Here is a 14,893-nt window from a genome sequence, read left to right as displayed (position 1 = left end):
TACTACAATGCAAATGTGAAATTCCTCCTACCACAGCCTCGGCGCGTTCCACAGTGGCGCGCTCGATGGTCGGCTGGACCCTGGCTGCATACACAAAGAGCTCGAGCTTGTAGGTCGCCATCGCGGCTGCACGCTTTTGCTGGACAGACTTCGAAGCAGACGTACACTGAGCAATAAAGTTGACGCTGTCCAGTTCAACGTACTCGGCTTGCTTCTTGGAGACACCCGACTTGAAGTGAATACGCAGCGGGTCTGGTGACCCCATGACCCATTTTTCCTTGGCGGCCATCGCAGACGCATTGCACGCGAGCCGAATGCGCTGGACTTCGAGAGAGATGGCGTCATGGAGACATGAAAAGGGTGACTGCAAGTCCACGTCCATGGTCGCTTGGCCTGCGGTGGTTCTTGACTTGGCGCGACTCCCAAGCTTGACGACCACGATCGCCTGCATCGTGGCTGGCAACGGGAGGACGGGCCGTGGGCGTGACCGAACCATCGTCGGGAAAAGTTGCACACTCGCCGGTTTGTCTGCTAAATTAAGGGCCATGTTTTGTTCTTGTTGAAATGGATAGTCGATTTGAACAGATAATATCTCACAATGGCGAGCTGCAGTGGGCGTAATGCCTTCATTACTGCCAGGACCTCGGGTGACGCGGGTTGCTTAGTAGGAGTCGAGATCTAGAATTCTAGCTCTACGACGGCTCGCAAGATACGCCCCTTCGCGACAAGGTCGTTTCGACTTCCTACGCGCGCAAAACACCCAAATCATCCGTTGGACTAGTTGCTCCTACACAAGACTCGGTCCACCGCGGATCACACTCCTGTCTCTGTCCACCTCGATCATATCCCATCTAGTGTCCCCAATTTGAAACCTATCTTTGTAGCCGGTGGCTCGCGTCGGGCTTTGCAGAGCGCTGGTCTCGGGCACTCGCTGCACCTTCACCGCCGGTGCGTTGTCGGCCTCGCCACGGGCAAAGTACGTCCACGATCAGCGTGTTCTCGCATCTCCAGTTGGACCTCTGCGATGCCGGGCTACTTGCGCTGCTCGTCGTTGTCATGTCGCATTTCGCCCGTCTCGAAAGCGTACAGGATTTGATTCCCCAAGCCGACATGCCCGCGGTGATGCCGTTGTTGCAGCTTCGCCACGTCGCGCCGCTGCGCTCACCCTCGACAGCATGGATGTAGACGTAGATTTAGCAGTGTGTTTGGAGTGCTCTCAACGCTGCCAGCGCTGGACGAGCGAACTCTAACGCGCGGCAGTCTTGAGAGTATGCCGTCAACAATAGAGTATCCCTTGACGCTCCCCGTGTGATGAAAGGACATCCGGTGAGCTGCCCCGCCAGGACTTGATGCATGATAAACTGCTGGTTCACAGGCTTTTGGGCGCGCGGGTTGATCATGTCGGCGTACGGTACGGAGTATATCGAGGACTCGGACAACAAGACACCTAACCCTCCTTTAAACCTAGCCCTAAGAAGGTACCAAGCGGGTAGACGTCGACGGCGGTTGAGTAGTCGTGGCCTGTAAAGATCTCGGGCGCCATCCACTGGTACGTGCCAATGCCGTTCGTAAGGGTCTCTTCGTCCATCTAACGCGACTCGCCAAAGTCCGTGAGTTTGATACCCTAACCACATTTCAACCGTGATGCCAAGCAAGGGTAGAGGGGTTGTTGACCTTCTTGAAATCGAGGGCGTTGCGAAATTTGAGATCGCTGCCGATGATTGGGGTTTCGAATGCGTGGAGGTAGACGAGGCCTTGAACAACGTGCGCGACGTTTGGGAAGGTCTGGAAGCCCTGAAGCATCATTGTGGGAGCTTTTTGCGTCGATCGCGACGGATACCCCCGCGGTCGCTCGACAATTTGCGGAGCAAGTCGCAGACGTCTGAGCGGGGCTAACCAGAGTCTAGTTCAGAGAGTGGTCGTGACAAGCTCTCAAGAGGCAGCGATCCATAAGCGTATCCTAGAGGCACTTGCTATAGACTGATGCCCAAATTAGCCTCGCATCTTGATGACTACAGGCAAAATCGCGTGGCCATGATTGGTTCGGTTCAGAGCCACTTTCGAATGCCAGCGAAGTCCAGACGCGACCTCTCTGTGCATTGCAAATTGCTGCGACCGTCTTGTCATACTAGCACTGGCTTTTGCTGCGCGGGATGATTGTGGTGCCGGACCGTCTCAACCGAGCGCTCTACGACGGCAACCTATCGCTGTGGTGGTTACTCAGCGCTGTGCTCTCACTTTGGTTTACGGTCTACTGCGGCCTCGGCATCCTCCTTGGCGCACTTCCGCCGCCGTCATCCGCGCCCGTCGGCCCAGCATTTGCTCTGCATTTGGTCACGTGTGGATTGATTTCGTGGATTTGTATTTGGAACCTCTTCCATACACCCTCTCACGGTACCAACGATACTAGTGTATTTTTACCCTCCAGCCCGAATGTTTTATGGGCTAGGACCGCTCTACCGTAGTGTGCACAAGGTGCTCGGTCGAGCTGCCATGCTCTCGGGCGCTCTCTCGGCGTCGTCCGGGTTTTACGCGGCATGGGTCGAGCGCTACAACCCAAACAACGTCGGCTTTAGCATTGGGATTTCCATCGGCGGCGCGTACGACACTCTTTCCTCTTTTGATTTTACAAGTTGCCTGTCAACTGACTGGGCTTTGTAGACTGCAATTGGCCGCGCAGGCACTGGGCTGGTACTATGTCCGGCAAAACGATATTCCCAAGCACCAAGTCTTCATGTCGGCCGTCTTCTTTCACGGCTGCTGCATTCCGCTCTGGATGCGCTTTCCCCGTTTCGTACTGGATATGGCGATTCCCGACTGGTGGAACGGCGCCGCGGTCGTCGTCGCCGCTGGCATTGGGCTCCTCGCCCTTCTTGCCCAACGTCACAAGCGCTTTTTGTGAGGACACCATTGCTCATGACCATTGTTGATGTACATAGAGCCGAAGGGTCTAGTTCAATAGACATCTGGATGACACTCAAAGGCAAGCAGAGATGAAGTATAGGAGCTTGTATCGTGTGAAGGAAACCCTTCTGATGCATGCCATGCCTCCGTGCCTAAATGACGCTCAACGGTTAATGCTTGGGCAAAATGATTTCAAAACAGTAAGACACGCAGACGACGCTGTCACTGGCGCAGCTACGCCCGGCAAGCGCGTGAAGGCATCAAAGTTGCTAGTTTCTACAAAGTCTTGTCATCACCGAGATAACGCGAAGCATGTGTATAAAGGCATGAACTATGGTATGCAGCGCGCTCTGTCCGCATCCGCCACGCCCGCTCGTGTCAAACAAACTTGGAGCGTCATTGGTGTCGCATCCCGAGCATACAAGCCGCACATCAAACCATGCAATGGGTCCATCGTCGCGGGATGATGCTCCGTATCCCGAGAGGTCCCGGACGAGCAGCATACCAGCACACCTTATGCGTTGCACGGGCCGTCGTCGTCTGGTGCGACCCCACCCGAGTCTCTGGACGGTCGTGCAGGCGCTCTAGAAGGGATGCGTCGATCCACATCCATCTTGGAGGCAGGTCGCAGTGCCACGGACAAGACACAGGCAGTAGCGCCGGCGTACCCCATCACGAAGCGCGACGTGTGCTTGGTGCTTCGCGGGACCCAGACGTTCGTGCTGTTCGTCGCGCGCAGAAAGCAGCGTCGTCGCGAGGCGCGCTTCGCAGCAGGCATCGTTCAATCGTCATCGTCGTCCCTACAGAGACACGCTCTGGCCGGTCGTCGACGGCAAGAGCCAACCGCATGGCACTGTGACGAGCACGAGCACGGCTTCGGCGTATTGTCGCGAGCCTGCACCATGGTCGCGCGAACCTTGTTGTTCTTGCCGCCAGGAATCTCGACTGGCAGCTCGATCGCAGGTCGACACCACTCACGTCGTGTCTCTGTAAGGACATCCGTGGCGACCTCGACAGGCGGTGACGTGGCGCACTAACGGAGGTCCTTTTTTTCATTCCAGTAGTGCCACATGGCATTACGCGCGCGATGCACCTCGTTTTGATTGGCTACATGTGGCCACGCGGGTCCGTTTCCAGGGAAAGCACCTCCACGCCTGTCCTGTCCAGCGACTTTGCCGTATGGAAAAGGCAAAGTCGATGGCGCCTGGCCATGGCGGCAGCTCTACCACAGGAACACAGACATTCTGTTGTCGCTGGCGGTGGGATAGCACGTAGTTAGTATAGCACCATCGACTATAATCGTGTAGTCGCGAAAGGAGCATGTAGCGACTGTACCGTGTATAGGCCTGTCGATCGTGGGGTAGAAATGACACTTGGTGTCCAGCACGTCGCAGGCGTCACCACAAAGGAAGCACGCTGATTGGCTACGAAAGCAGAAACCCCCTGGCTAATCGCACCCAAGCGTGCGTCACAGAAAAAGGGGCGGGCTGACTCCCGTCCCTTCTCGCCCGACCACGCTATCCCGCGGCCAGTACGCCGCGAGCCGCGCATAGCGGACTCATGGCATCGACAATGTCAAACTGTCTAGTATAGCGTCGCGGGGCAGGACCGAAGTGGCCGACAGCGCGACACGCCTCGCGGTTCGCACCGCGTTGGACTCTGCCACGTCATCGCTACCTATTGCCGATTGGACCGACCCGAAATCCACTGAAAAAAGGCCAAGCAAATAGGAAGAGTGGTCCGATGTTTGCATGACGCACGCTCAAAGTTGAGCATCACCCGATGCTGACTCTGCACCGCCACGTCCATGTCCACGTCGCGACTACCTTTAGCGACGCGTCCTTCGCAGGGCTATACGTGCATTGTCCTCTAGCCTCGCGGCCGTCTTGCTTCATCGCAGGTGGGCGGCGACAGGCCTGGCAATGAGAAAATATAAGGTGGCCAAAGGAGCGTGTTTTTAGACACCCGTTTAAGTGCGTTCGTTGAACGTTCCGCCACGTCACGGGACGGTGTCGAATCCGCACTTAGTCGGGGTGGTAAGTAACTGCAGCCACTTCGTGGGGCCCTTGGCATTTTCATTTCGAGCCGCCAGCCCCGATGAGCACGATGACGGAGGCCAACATTGGCTTGATGAACTCGCTCCTCGGCTACGACGTGGTCGTCGTCTGCTGCTCGACGCCCTTCCAGGCCGCGTACTGGCAGAAGCGCCTCATGGCCACGCGTGGCACCATCTCGCCGCTCGACATGAAGGTCATTACCGTCCACGAAGACTGGGTCGGCGGCGCCGGCAACGGCCTTGGCACGCTCTACGCCTATCAAAAGGCCGTCGCCGAGGGCAAGGCCTTGTATGGCCCGGCGTTCGACCTCACCGAAGAGCTCAAGGCGAGCCGCATCTCGGTCGCGCTCTACCACACGGCGGGCAAGGGCACGCGCCTCGCGCCGCTGCCCGGCTCGGAAAACAACAACAAGCCGGGCGTCAAGCTGCCGGCGATGCTCAAGATTGACGACACGTATGTGCCCATGACGATCCTCGAGGCCGTCATCAAGCAAACGGGTGTGTACGCGGCGTCGCGCCGCGGCCGTCTCTCGGTGTTTTGGGGCGACCAGGTCTTCATCCCGAGCGCCGCCGTGCACTACACGCCCGTGCACCACATTGACATTCTCGCGACGCTTGCGCCGATGCCGAGCGCGCAAGAGTGGCACGACAAGGGCCTTGAAAAGTATGGCCTCATCGCCGTCAACGCCGACAACCAAGCCGCGCAGGTCGACAAGGTGAGCCACGCGACCGCGCTGCGTCTCCTCGCCGACTTTGGCCACCTCAAGAGCGTCGGTACGAGCCTTGGCAGCTTTAGCGTCGACCATGACATGCTCGTCAGCCTCCTCGACGAGTTTGCTCAAGAACTCTCGCAGAAGGAAGGCAAGCTCGACACGGACCCGCACTTTTGGATGCCGTTCACGCTGCCCTTGACGGCGTACGTCGAGGTCATGACGCAGAAGGGCACGTCGGCCGACTTTTCGCGCCGCCACTACGAGCGCATGCAGTCGATGCTGCAGCGCTTTTACAACTCGCGCCGCGAGAAGCTCGGGCTCTTTGGCTGCATTGACGTCGGCAGCGCGGCTTACTGGTGGGACTATGGCCAGCTCAAGCTGTACCTCAAGAACAACTGCCTCGTGACGGAAAGCACCACGGAAGCGTCGTGCCTCCGCAGCTTCCTCGGTATCCAAGACCCGCTGCAGTGGAGCGAGGTCGGGTCGAGTGTCACGACCGACCACGTCGCCGTGCTTGGCTCCAAGGTCTCGACCGGCCGCATCGTGCGCAGTGTGCTCAGCGGCGTCGCGACGGACGCGGTCGACGTCGAAGACTCGATCTTGATCAACGTGACGGCGCGCTCGATCAAGGCCAAGCGCTGTGTCCTCTACAACGTGACGAGCGAAGACGTCAACGGCCTCGAACTCTCGGACGGCACGGTGCTCGTCGGCGTGCTATTGCCGAACGGCGACCGCCTCCTCGTCGAGTCGCATCTGAGTATTTGCGGCGGCGACGCGTGGAAGACGACATTGGACATGAACGTGCACTCGTTTGAGCAGATTTACGTGCTCAACGAAGAAGCCGACGTGGCCGAGATCGAAAAGCTGTGCCAAGACGAACACCTTCGCATTCGCGAGCTTCTGCACCCGACGACGACGACCACCAACGGCAGCACGACGTATTAGGACCACGTATGGGTCCGCCTCGCTAGAGGATCTCGTATATAGGCCACTTATTCGGCAGTAGTAATTAGAAGTATACACATTCCACAACCCTACGTCAGCTGGATGGCATGAGATCCTGGGAGCTACTTGAAGCTATGTTGGCGATCGTGGAGACGCTGAGTGAGCTCTACTAGTAGACCCACAGATACGACGCCGCCTTGCCAGAAACAGCCCGTCTACAAGGTCGAATGCTCGCAACGAGGCGTGCACCGGCATTCTCTACTGTCTGGACGTTTGTAATGCGTTGGACATCTCTATCCGTGATCGAGACTCTTGATGCACAAGGGCGCTAACCGGCGATGCGTGGCAGTGTGAGCGCGACCAGAGCATCCCGGCGAGCGTGGTGGCTTCGGCGGTCACAACACGGCGAGGGTGCTTGGCCCGAGTAGTTAACACCCTCGCTGTCTTGTATGCTACTTGACATCATCCGTCTATGGCACCTAGCCCTACCCTGTCTACACCCAGACTCTAGACTCCTCGCTTCCTGGAGTCCGAACGCTCCAGCGACACACGCTTGCATTGGCCGGGCATGGCTTGACCAAACCAGACACAGCGAACACACAAAGGAGCGTCGAGCTGCCACCAGAGCTTGCGCGTGCCTCGCGGAGTACAAGCTGAACTGTTCGAGCATCCCCAGCAGTCGTTTGTATACTTCAATATAGCAATTTTTTTAAACGGTTTTCCCCACAAGGCGTTTTTCTTTCTAAAAATTTGTAAAAACTCGCCAGTCGTTTTTATCGGCCAGCATTTCCAATCGTTTTACAGGCCCATGCGACGGGCAATGGGCGAATTCTAGGCATGAAAACGCCGTCAGAACTCAGCTCGGAGTTTTCTACAGTTGAGGACAGCCATGCCTGCAACACAGAGACCCCAGATGTAGCAGGAACCTCTCTGATAGCACTCGCATTGAGCGATCTGGGCAAATCATATCTGCACAAGGCGTCGCTTTGTCCGCTGACAAGCGGTTAGCTCCCTCGCACAGTCATGAACTGCCTTGATGACTCTAGCTAAGCGCGGCCCGTGGCCGCCAGTAGGACGGCCTAGTCAGTGCTGGCGTCGCCCTGGAACCGGTGGAGGGCCTCGCCATCGTCGGAATGTTGATCTGGCAGCTGTTGATTGGCAACGTTTGGCAACGCTGTTGGGGAGCTCCGTTTCCATTGCCAACTGGCCGTTTCCAAAGCCACCCGTTAGCAATGAAATGGAAACGACATCTGTTCCGGGTTGGGGACGCGCGTTAGAGCGTGCCAGCTGGAAGCCATCGGAGTGCACGGGGTTGTTGTTGAAGTGGGTCTTCTATTACAATACATACGTAAATCTACGCTAAATAAAATTGTCGGACTTTCTTAGTTGTGTAGGCGCTGGTGATGATTTTGATCTAGGCCGGCGGAGGCAGGAGCGCGATCCGCGGGACAAGGTGCTGGCGCGGCCACTCGTGTTGAGCGAGGAGCCGGAGAAGGCGACGCAGAGCCATCTGCCCGGGATTGCACGAGGTTGTACACTGTACAACCGTGTGCAATCATATGGGTTTAACACTTGCAGTCTTGGCTCATTTCCATTTTGCCAGACGTGCGCCATGCTCCCGCGCTTCGTTGGGGTATTGGCGTCTCTTGTCGCGATTTTGCGCGTCCAAGCAGCGTCCTGTCCGTACGCCACCCTAACGGTGACATCGGTCCTTGTCGACAATGCGCTGTGTACGTCGACGGGCCCGTGCCTTGTGAACCCAACGACGTGCGCCGAGATCAGCAAGGCGACGCCAAAGCTCCAGGCCGATGGGACGATGCAGTACGCTGTGGAGGCGGTCGGCGACATGAGCGGCTACACCAAGCTCACGGATCTGTACGTGTCGTCATGCTTGTCTGCGAGTTGCGCACTAAATTTTTGTTGACGACTAGGTATATTGGCCGGGATGGAACGTCGCCCGTCGACGTCACGTACATGCAGCTGCCTCCGACGCTTCTTACCTTGTACGTGCGTGCGTCTGTAGGAGGAACCCTAATCATGCTCGTGTACGTAGGTACTGTATGCACGGCGCTCCTTCCTTGAGTCAATGTGCCTGTAGCAAAGTCGACACGTACACGGGACTTGCAGCCGATTTCATGTGGCCGCCGACCCTCGATAGCTTGTACGTCGCATCGCATTTGTCGAGTTCTCATGACCGATAGTACTCTGCGAAATGGCCCGTTCAACGCGGCCACGCTGCCGCTGACACCCACAAAGCTGTCTGGACCTACGGCGACGCACGAGAGGAAGCAGCTCATCGAGTCGTAGGGGTCTGGACTTGGTGGGTTTGACGAAAATGCCACCTACAAACACAAAGTGGCGGTCCTTGTACGTTCGTGTTGAATCTGCACGACAACGGATCTCTCGCTGTAGGAACCTTGCCGGCAACAAGATTGAAGAGGTGGCCAACGCCGACCTCCCCAACCTTGTCTACTTGTACGCACCGTACTTGCTAGAAAAGAGGACGACGTGGCTCTGAGTAGCTCCATTTTTGGCAACCTGCTCACGACGTTCGCCAATGTTTCGTTCACCAAGTCGTTAAATTACTTGTACGTTTCTTGACAAAAGCGATAGACCACGTTGTGTCTAGTGGCATCACGGGCTCAATCACGACATTTACCGTCTCGAATGCAACGTACCAGGTCCTCAACGAGCTGGAAAAGCTCACGTCGCGAACGACCCGCCTTGGGTACGAGATTGACGACTACATGACGATCCAGCCGAACGAGACCAAGTGCACGCAAGCGGGCGGCACCATTCGACCGCTTTGGGCTTTGAAAGATGCAAGCCGCAACTTTGCTGCATGTGTGCTTCCCGGTAGAGTCGGCGCGATCTCTCGACGGGTCGCACGACATGTTATGTAGATCCCCAGCCACGTACCCTAGCCCCTACGACGGCCGTCCCAACGACGTCACCACCTTTGGAAACATCGAGTAAGAAACATGATGCGGAATTACAACCCCTCATGGTCCTTGTAGACATCGGTCTCGTTGTCGGTGTCTCGGCCAGTGCGATCGTGCTCGTGCTTTTGTTTGGTTGGTGGTGCCTCTGGAAGCGGCGCAAGCCCGTGCCACCGACCCCCGACGCCGTGTACCATCGGTATTCCACGCGAGGGACGTTGGCCGGCACGGCCACTGTCGACGTCACGGGCTTTCCAACCGGTTCGATTCCGTCCGGCGGAGACAAGTCGCGTCACTACGTCAACGTCGACCTCGACGTCCTCCGCATGCTCCGCCTCGAGCCCAGTGAGCTTCGAGCCATTGGCAATACGCCCATGGCGGCTGGCGCGCACGGCGAAGTCTGGCTCGGGACGTACGCGGGCCAACCGGTTGCGATCAAGCGCACGAAGGACAAGTCGGCCAAAGCAATTGCGAAAATGTCGGCTGAGATCCTCCTCATGTCGCGGTACACACGCTTCCGATTCTCAATGTGGACGCACTCCAATGCTGTACATGCGTAGAATCAACAGCCCGTACGCCGTGTCGCTCATTGGTGCAAGCTGGCTGCGCCCGACCGACCTCGAGTGCGTCGTCGAGTACATGGACCGCGGTGATCTGCGGTCGTTCTTGTCGTCCACCTCGTCGGCAGCCTTCTCATGGCACCAAAAGCAGGAGAGCATCGCGCAAGTCGTCCAAGGGCTTGTGTACCTGCATACGTTTGAGACACCAATCATCCACCGCGATCTCAAGTCCCGCAACGTCCTCCTCGACTCCAAGAAGGTCTACTCTCCACCGATATACGCCAATGTCTCACGGAGAAAGATGGGGTTAGGGGACCAAGCTCACGGACTTTGGCGAGTCGCGCGAGATGGACGAAGAGACCCTTACGAACGGCATTGGCACGTACCAGTGGATGGCGCCCGAGATCTTTACGGGCCACGACTACTCGACGGCCGCCGACGTCTACTCGTTTGGTACAGCTTTCTTTCTTGGGGCTAGGTTTTTATAGAAGGGGTAGGGGTCTTGCTGTCCGAGTACTCGACGCACCGTGTGCCGTACGCCGACATGATCAACCCGCGCACCAACAAGCCGATGAACCAGCAGTTCATCATGCACCAAGTGACGTCGGGTGCGATTACCCCAACGTTCGAGACGGCGACAACGCCACCGTGGGTCCTGGAGCTGGCCAAGCAGTGCCTTGCGTTCGACCCGGAAGATCGCCCGAGCACCCTCCAGATCATCAACGTCGTGCTCAAAGCCACTGCGTAAGCCAGAATTGCCATTGACTTGTATGATTCCACGCCTTTTCATGTTGGTTTGATTTGACGCTCGTTGAGAAGAGTTGGCAGCCGTCCTTCTGCGATGACACTCAACTCAATTCATCTTGTATTGCTTAGCACGCACGCTGCAAGAGCACACGCACGGTATCGGGCAGCAAGTCGAGGTGCGCAGTCGACTGCCGCGCCAGCCACGACGCCGCGAGCTCCGAGACCGCCGGCACGGTCTCTAGAAGGGACGTGAGCGCGTCGACATCCTGGTCGAGCGCCGCGGCCTCGATCGCCGCATCCAGCAGCGGCTTCCACACGCCGTCGGCGCTCGACGGCCAGTGCGTCCGGAGCACCTCGCGCGCACTCTCGTCCATGGCGTTTAGAACGAGCGGCCAAAACGTGCGCCGCCGGTTGCCCGACGAGCGATGAACCCGCTCCAAGAGCCAAAGCGCGTCGGACGCGTGGAGGACGACCGGCAGCAGATGCATCGTCGCTTCCTCGATCCACGCAACGCTTGCAGTGTCACGGGCAACGCACGGGCTTGTCCAGAGCTACATCACCCAACGTCATAAGACTCGAACCAGCGTTTCGGACGATACCACGTGGAGCAGCTGCGTCGCCAAAGCCGTGTGCTGCAGCGCCAGCGTCGTGACCTTGTCCAGGAACGCTTTGGCCGACGGCAAAAAGAGCTGCGAGGCACACACCCAGCTCAGGTCCAGCACCAGCGGCAGTAGCTGCGTCACAAGCTGGTCGTCGCCCGTAAGCCGCTTGCGCTTGCCATGTCCACGGGGCAGCGCCTGGTCCAAAATCGTGAGCAAAACGCGCGGCGGCTCGACGTCCAGATACGGGAACACGACGGCGTCTTCGCCGAGCGGCGCCACCTTCTTGTACTCGGCAACGAGGTCCTTGGCGTTGGGCACAGCAAGCTGGAGCTGCACAGCGACAAGCACGCGACAGAGACGCGGCAGCACCGACGACTCGAAGCTCTCCCAGAGCCGCTCGAGCGTCTCCGTGAGCTGCTGAACAATGTGGACAAGACTCGCATCCAGCACCCACGCGCCAAGCGTCGCATCGCTGCAGAAAATCACATCCAGACACGCGAGCACGAGGACCGGGTCCATGATCTCGGCTTGCCTACACAGCGTATACACCTACTGACACGCTTTTGACGTCACTCACGTACGACTGCATCGACTCGACCAGCGTATCGAGAAACGTCGGCAGTTGTCCCCAGTGCTGCAGACTGTGGAGAATCCCTGCCAGATACGTGCGCGACGACGTCTCTGTGAGCCCTTCGAGCTGCGTCAGCGCTTGGTAGAGCAAGTCACTTTGCAGCGTGGTCGGGAGCACCGCAATCACATGCCAGAGGCGCGCTGTCACTAGACAATATTGTACAATCTTCGATCCAAATAGAGAGATAGAACTACCTTTGGTGTCGTTAGTCTCAAACACAGCCGCAATGTCGGCCGATCTCATCTCGGCTGTAAGAAAGGCGACGCATTCTGTGTACCGCGGATCGTGGTAGAGCGGACCCGCGACGCTCTCGAGCAGCGTCTTCATGACGTCGCAGAGCAATGGTGCAAGCTCGGCCATCGACGCTTCGCCCAAGCACTTGAAGAGGAGCACGACCAGCTTGCACACCGACCCAATCGATGCAAAGTGGTGTACGTTCTTGTAGAACACGAGGCTCGCGTGCGGGTGCTTCTCGATGAGCGAGAGCGCGCGGGCGACTTGGGACGACCCGGGCACGCCTTGAGGAAAGTACGAGTTGAGGAAGAGCTCGGTGAGCGGCTTGGCGACACTGTGGCGGGTCTTGTCGAGCTCCAAGCGCTTGAAACAGTGCTCGAGAGACACAACGTCGTAGAAATGGAGACCGCGAATGCTCTTGACGCGGACCAGGAGCCGGGCCATGGCGGCGCGGACCTTCTCGTTCGTGTCGTGCATCAACGGCGCCAACTAGCCAATGGAAATGAAATATTCCGTCATTTCCGCGATTTGTGTGTGTTTTTGCACAACATTTCGCGATCGCTAGCTTCAACTATCGCAAGAGCAAGCAAAATCTACCTGTGGTAAGAGTGGCTTGAGAACATGGTGACTCAGATGGTTCTCGAGCACGACAAGGAGACCCTCAACGACAGCGACGCGGACGGCGGCCGACGTCGTATCTTGAGAAAGCTCAAAGCATTTGAGAAGGCACTTGCGAATCGTGTCGACCGGCAAGAGTTCCCAGTACATAGAGAGCACCTACATCCGAAATATATATATTGATACATTGATATTGGAAGGAGCGCAGGACCTTGCAGATACCGTGAATCGCAACGATGCGGACGCTGGGCGCTGCGTCTTCGAGCAGCATGGCAAATGCGTCAAACTGCCGCTGCAGACACGCGTCGAGCTCGACTTTGAGAAAATTCGGGTCTTGGTACGGGAACCCGTCGAACAAGAGGACGGCTGCATGGTGGCGCACGACATCGTTGGCGGCGTGGAGTGCCCGCCACAAGATGGGCTCGGAGAGTCGGTAGAGCATCTCGTCCGTGTGGCGCTTGTGTTCGAAAAAAGGCTATATAAATACACACAACTTGTCCATCAAACGAATGGCCATGAGGTGTAGTACCTGGAGGAGTGCTCGGAGCGCGTTGAAATGACTTGTGGACGCCGCAAAGGTCGCGGCTTGGAGAAAAGCCTGGATGCAGTCGTCTTCGATATGCACGAGGACCGGCGACGATGGCTGCGCGGCTGCCGTGAGCCATGCCTAGGACAGAGCAGTGTTACTTGTTGGTATCGAGGTTGAGAGGCGTATGTACATGGTAGTAGACCAGGCCAAAGCGCTGGACTACGGCCTTGCGTTGGTCGGGCAGCTGGTTGTGCATTGTCTCGTGGATCTCGTGGACAAAGCTCGCGTCGATCTGGAAGAGGTCGCTGAGGAAGGCAACGCCTTCGGACGACTTGAGAAACGACGTAGTGACAAAGCAGCGGAGCAAGAGGTCCTTCAAGAGCCTATTAGCCTGTTCAGTACCAAGAGGCAGAGAGCGTCGCGTACCGAGAGCTGTCGTCATCAAAGTCGAGGAGCTGCAATGCGTCCTGAACGGCGCTGAGGCGCTTGATGAAGCCAACGCTCTGGGCCGCTTCGCTCTCGAGCGCACGGACCAAAAGATATGGCAGGAGCTGCGTGATGACGCGCTCGGCGCCCGACGGCGTCGCCGCCCAGTACGCTTCGCAGAGCTTGGCAATCACGTCCTGCGTGTCGGCGCTACCATGTCACATGAGCCTCGATGGAATGCTGCATATCGAGGCGAGACCAGGACGTCTGGAGCAGCTGGTCGTGCAGGTCGGCGATGACGATCGCAAGCCGGTCCAGCACGCGCGTCGCGAGCTTGCACGCCTCGCGGTGCTCGTACAGCAGCGACGTGAACGACGCGATCGTCCAGAGGTCCACAGCCGTCGCGGCCGGGAGGCTACTGCACAGCGCAACAAGCTGCGCTGTCGAGAGCGTCTCGAGCCACTCGACCCACTCGCCCATCGTATCGTCTTCGCCGTTGCAGTCGGCGTAGAAGGCCTGGAGGAGCGCGTCGCTCGACTTGGTCGTCTCGAGGGCCGCGAGGCCGGCGGCCAAGGCTGGGCGCACCATCCTCTTCCGATGCCGAAAATAAGTTCTCCAAATGCCACTTTTAAACCGGCGTGTATCCGGAATGTGCCGGATATCGGAGTTCAAACGAGCGCATTTGGCGCCAAGCGCAAGAACCGGAGTCAATGTCAAACTTATGAGCAACGACGACAGGAGTATAACATAAAATCACAATTTCTAGTAGTCTAACAACACATGACGATTTTTAACAGCAACGCCAAGCCCCGCGCCCATTCTACCACCTCCTGAAGTGTGAGATAGTACCGTCCCTCGTGTCACCGTCTCCGTGTCGGGCTCGACCTGCTGCTTGGCGTGCGGCGCCTCCTCAGGCTAAAGTGACCACTTCCATTGCCCGTTTTCCCCACGAGCTCTGAACGTCCAAATCCATCGACTCCACACCTCGT

At 57.7% G+C, this 14,893-nt stretch overlaps 6 protein-coding genes across 6 annotated transcripts; 3 read left to right on the top strand and 3 right to left on the bottom strand.

Annotated features, from left to right (window-relative positions):
- Positions 1–27: 27 nt before the first annotated feature.
- SDRG_13001 (hypothetical protein) lies at positions 28–451 on the bottom strand (the record flags this gene model as incomplete). The annotated part of the gene is made up of 2 exons (XM_008619084.1): positions 28–80; positions 166–451. The coding sequence occupies 2 exons, from the start codon at positions 449–451 to the stop codon at positions 28–30; spliced, it is 339 nt and encodes a 112-aa protein (XP_008617306.1).
- A 996-nt stretch (positions 452–1,447) lies between these two features.
- Positions 1,448–1,806, bottom strand: SDRG_13000 (hypothetical protein; the record flags this gene model as incomplete). The annotated part of the gene is made up of 2 exons (XM_008619083.1): positions 1,448–1,588; positions 1,675–1,806. The coding sequence occupies 2 exons, from the start codon at positions 1,804–1,806 to the stop codon at positions 1,448–1,450; spliced, it is 273 nt and encodes a 90-aa protein (XP_008617305.1).
- A 264-nt stretch (positions 1,807–2,070) lies between these two features.
- On the top strand, positions 2,071–2,902 carry SDRG_12999 (hypothetical protein; the record flags this gene model as incomplete). Its single annotated transcript, XM_008619082.1, has 3 exons — positions 2,071–2,394; positions 2,450–2,600; positions 2,662–2,902. Exons 1-3 carry the CDS (start codon positions 2,154–2,156, stop codon positions 2,900–2,902), a joined length of 633 nt encoding a protein of 210 aa, XP_008617304.1. The 5' UTR covers positions 2,071–2,153.
- A 2,072-nt stretch (positions 2,903–4,974) lies between these two features.
- On the top strand, positions 4,975–6,709 carry SDRG_12998 (hypothetical protein). The gene has a single exon (XM_008619081.1). It carries the CDS (start codon positions 5,002–5,004, stop codon positions 6,616–6,618), a length of 1,617 nt encoding a protein of 538 aa, XP_008617303.1. The 5' UTR covers positions 4,975–5,001; the 3' UTR covers positions 6,619–6,709.
- Positions 6,710–8,230: 1,521 nt separating this feature from the next.
- Positions 8,231–10,877, top strand: SDRG_12997 (TKL protein kinase; the record flags this gene model as incomplete). The annotated part of the gene is made up of 13 exons (XM_008619080.1): positions 8,231–8,493; positions 8,550–8,663; positions 8,717–8,779; positions 8,820–8,876; positions 8,926–8,985; positions 9,031–9,102; positions 9,141–9,206; positions 9,248–9,474; positions 9,522–9,590; positions 9,636–10,062; positions 10,118–10,376; positions 10,429–10,570; positions 10,615–10,877. 13 exons carry the CDS (start codon positions 8,231–8,233, stop codon positions 10,863–10,865), a joined length of 2,070 nt encoding a protein of 689 aa, XP_008617302.1. The 3' UTR covers positions 10,866–10,877.
- SDRG_12996 (hypothetical protein) lies at positions 10,853–14,514 on the bottom strand. The gene is made up of 10 exons (XM_008619079.1): positions 14,164–14,514; positions 13,905–14,114; positions 13,669–13,861; positions 13,479–13,616; positions 13,161–13,424; positions 12,929–13,108; positions 12,292–12,820; positions 12,048–12,243; positions 11,464–11,998; positions 10,853–11,415 (listed from the first exon to the last, which is right to left on the bottom strand). Exons 1-10 carry the CDS (start codon positions 14,490–14,492, stop codon positions 10,990–10,992), a joined length of 3,000 nt encoding a protein of 999 aa, XP_008617301.1. The 5' UTR covers positions 14,493–14,514; the 3' UTR covers positions 10,853–10,989.
- Between the last annotated feature and the right edge of the window lie 379 nt (positions 14,515–14,893).

Source organism: Saprolegnia diclina (genome assembly GCF_000281045.1).
Source record: "Saprolegnia diclina VS20 unplaced genomic scaffold supercont1.54, whole genome shotgun sequence".
Taxonomy (NCBI): domain Eukaryota; phylum Oomycota; class Saprolegniomycetes; order Saprolegniales; family Saprolegniaceae; genus Saprolegnia; species Saprolegnia diclina.
Note: the sequence above shows the minus strand (reverse complement) of the source record. Positions and strands in the feature narration are given on the sequence as shown.

Bases quoted from the DNA above. Each gene is read 5' to 3' on its own strand.
- SDRG_12998 (XM_008619081.1), top strand. From the start codon at position 5,002: ATGAGCACGATGACGGAGGCCAACATTGGCTTGATGAACTCGCTCCTC.
- SDRG_12996 (XM_008619079.1), bottom strand. From the start codon at position 14,492: ATGGTGCGCCCAGCCTTGGCCGCCGGCCTCGCGGCCCTCGAGACGACC. The intron at 13,862-13,904 runs GTACGCGACGCT...ACAGGCTAATAG, and splicing joins TTTGATGACGACAGCTCTCG to GCTCTTGAAGGACCTCTTGC. The intron at 13,109-13,160 runs GTCCTGCGCTCC...TTTCGGATGTAG, and splicing joins CGATTCACGGTATCTGCAAG to GTGCTCTCTATGTACTGGGA.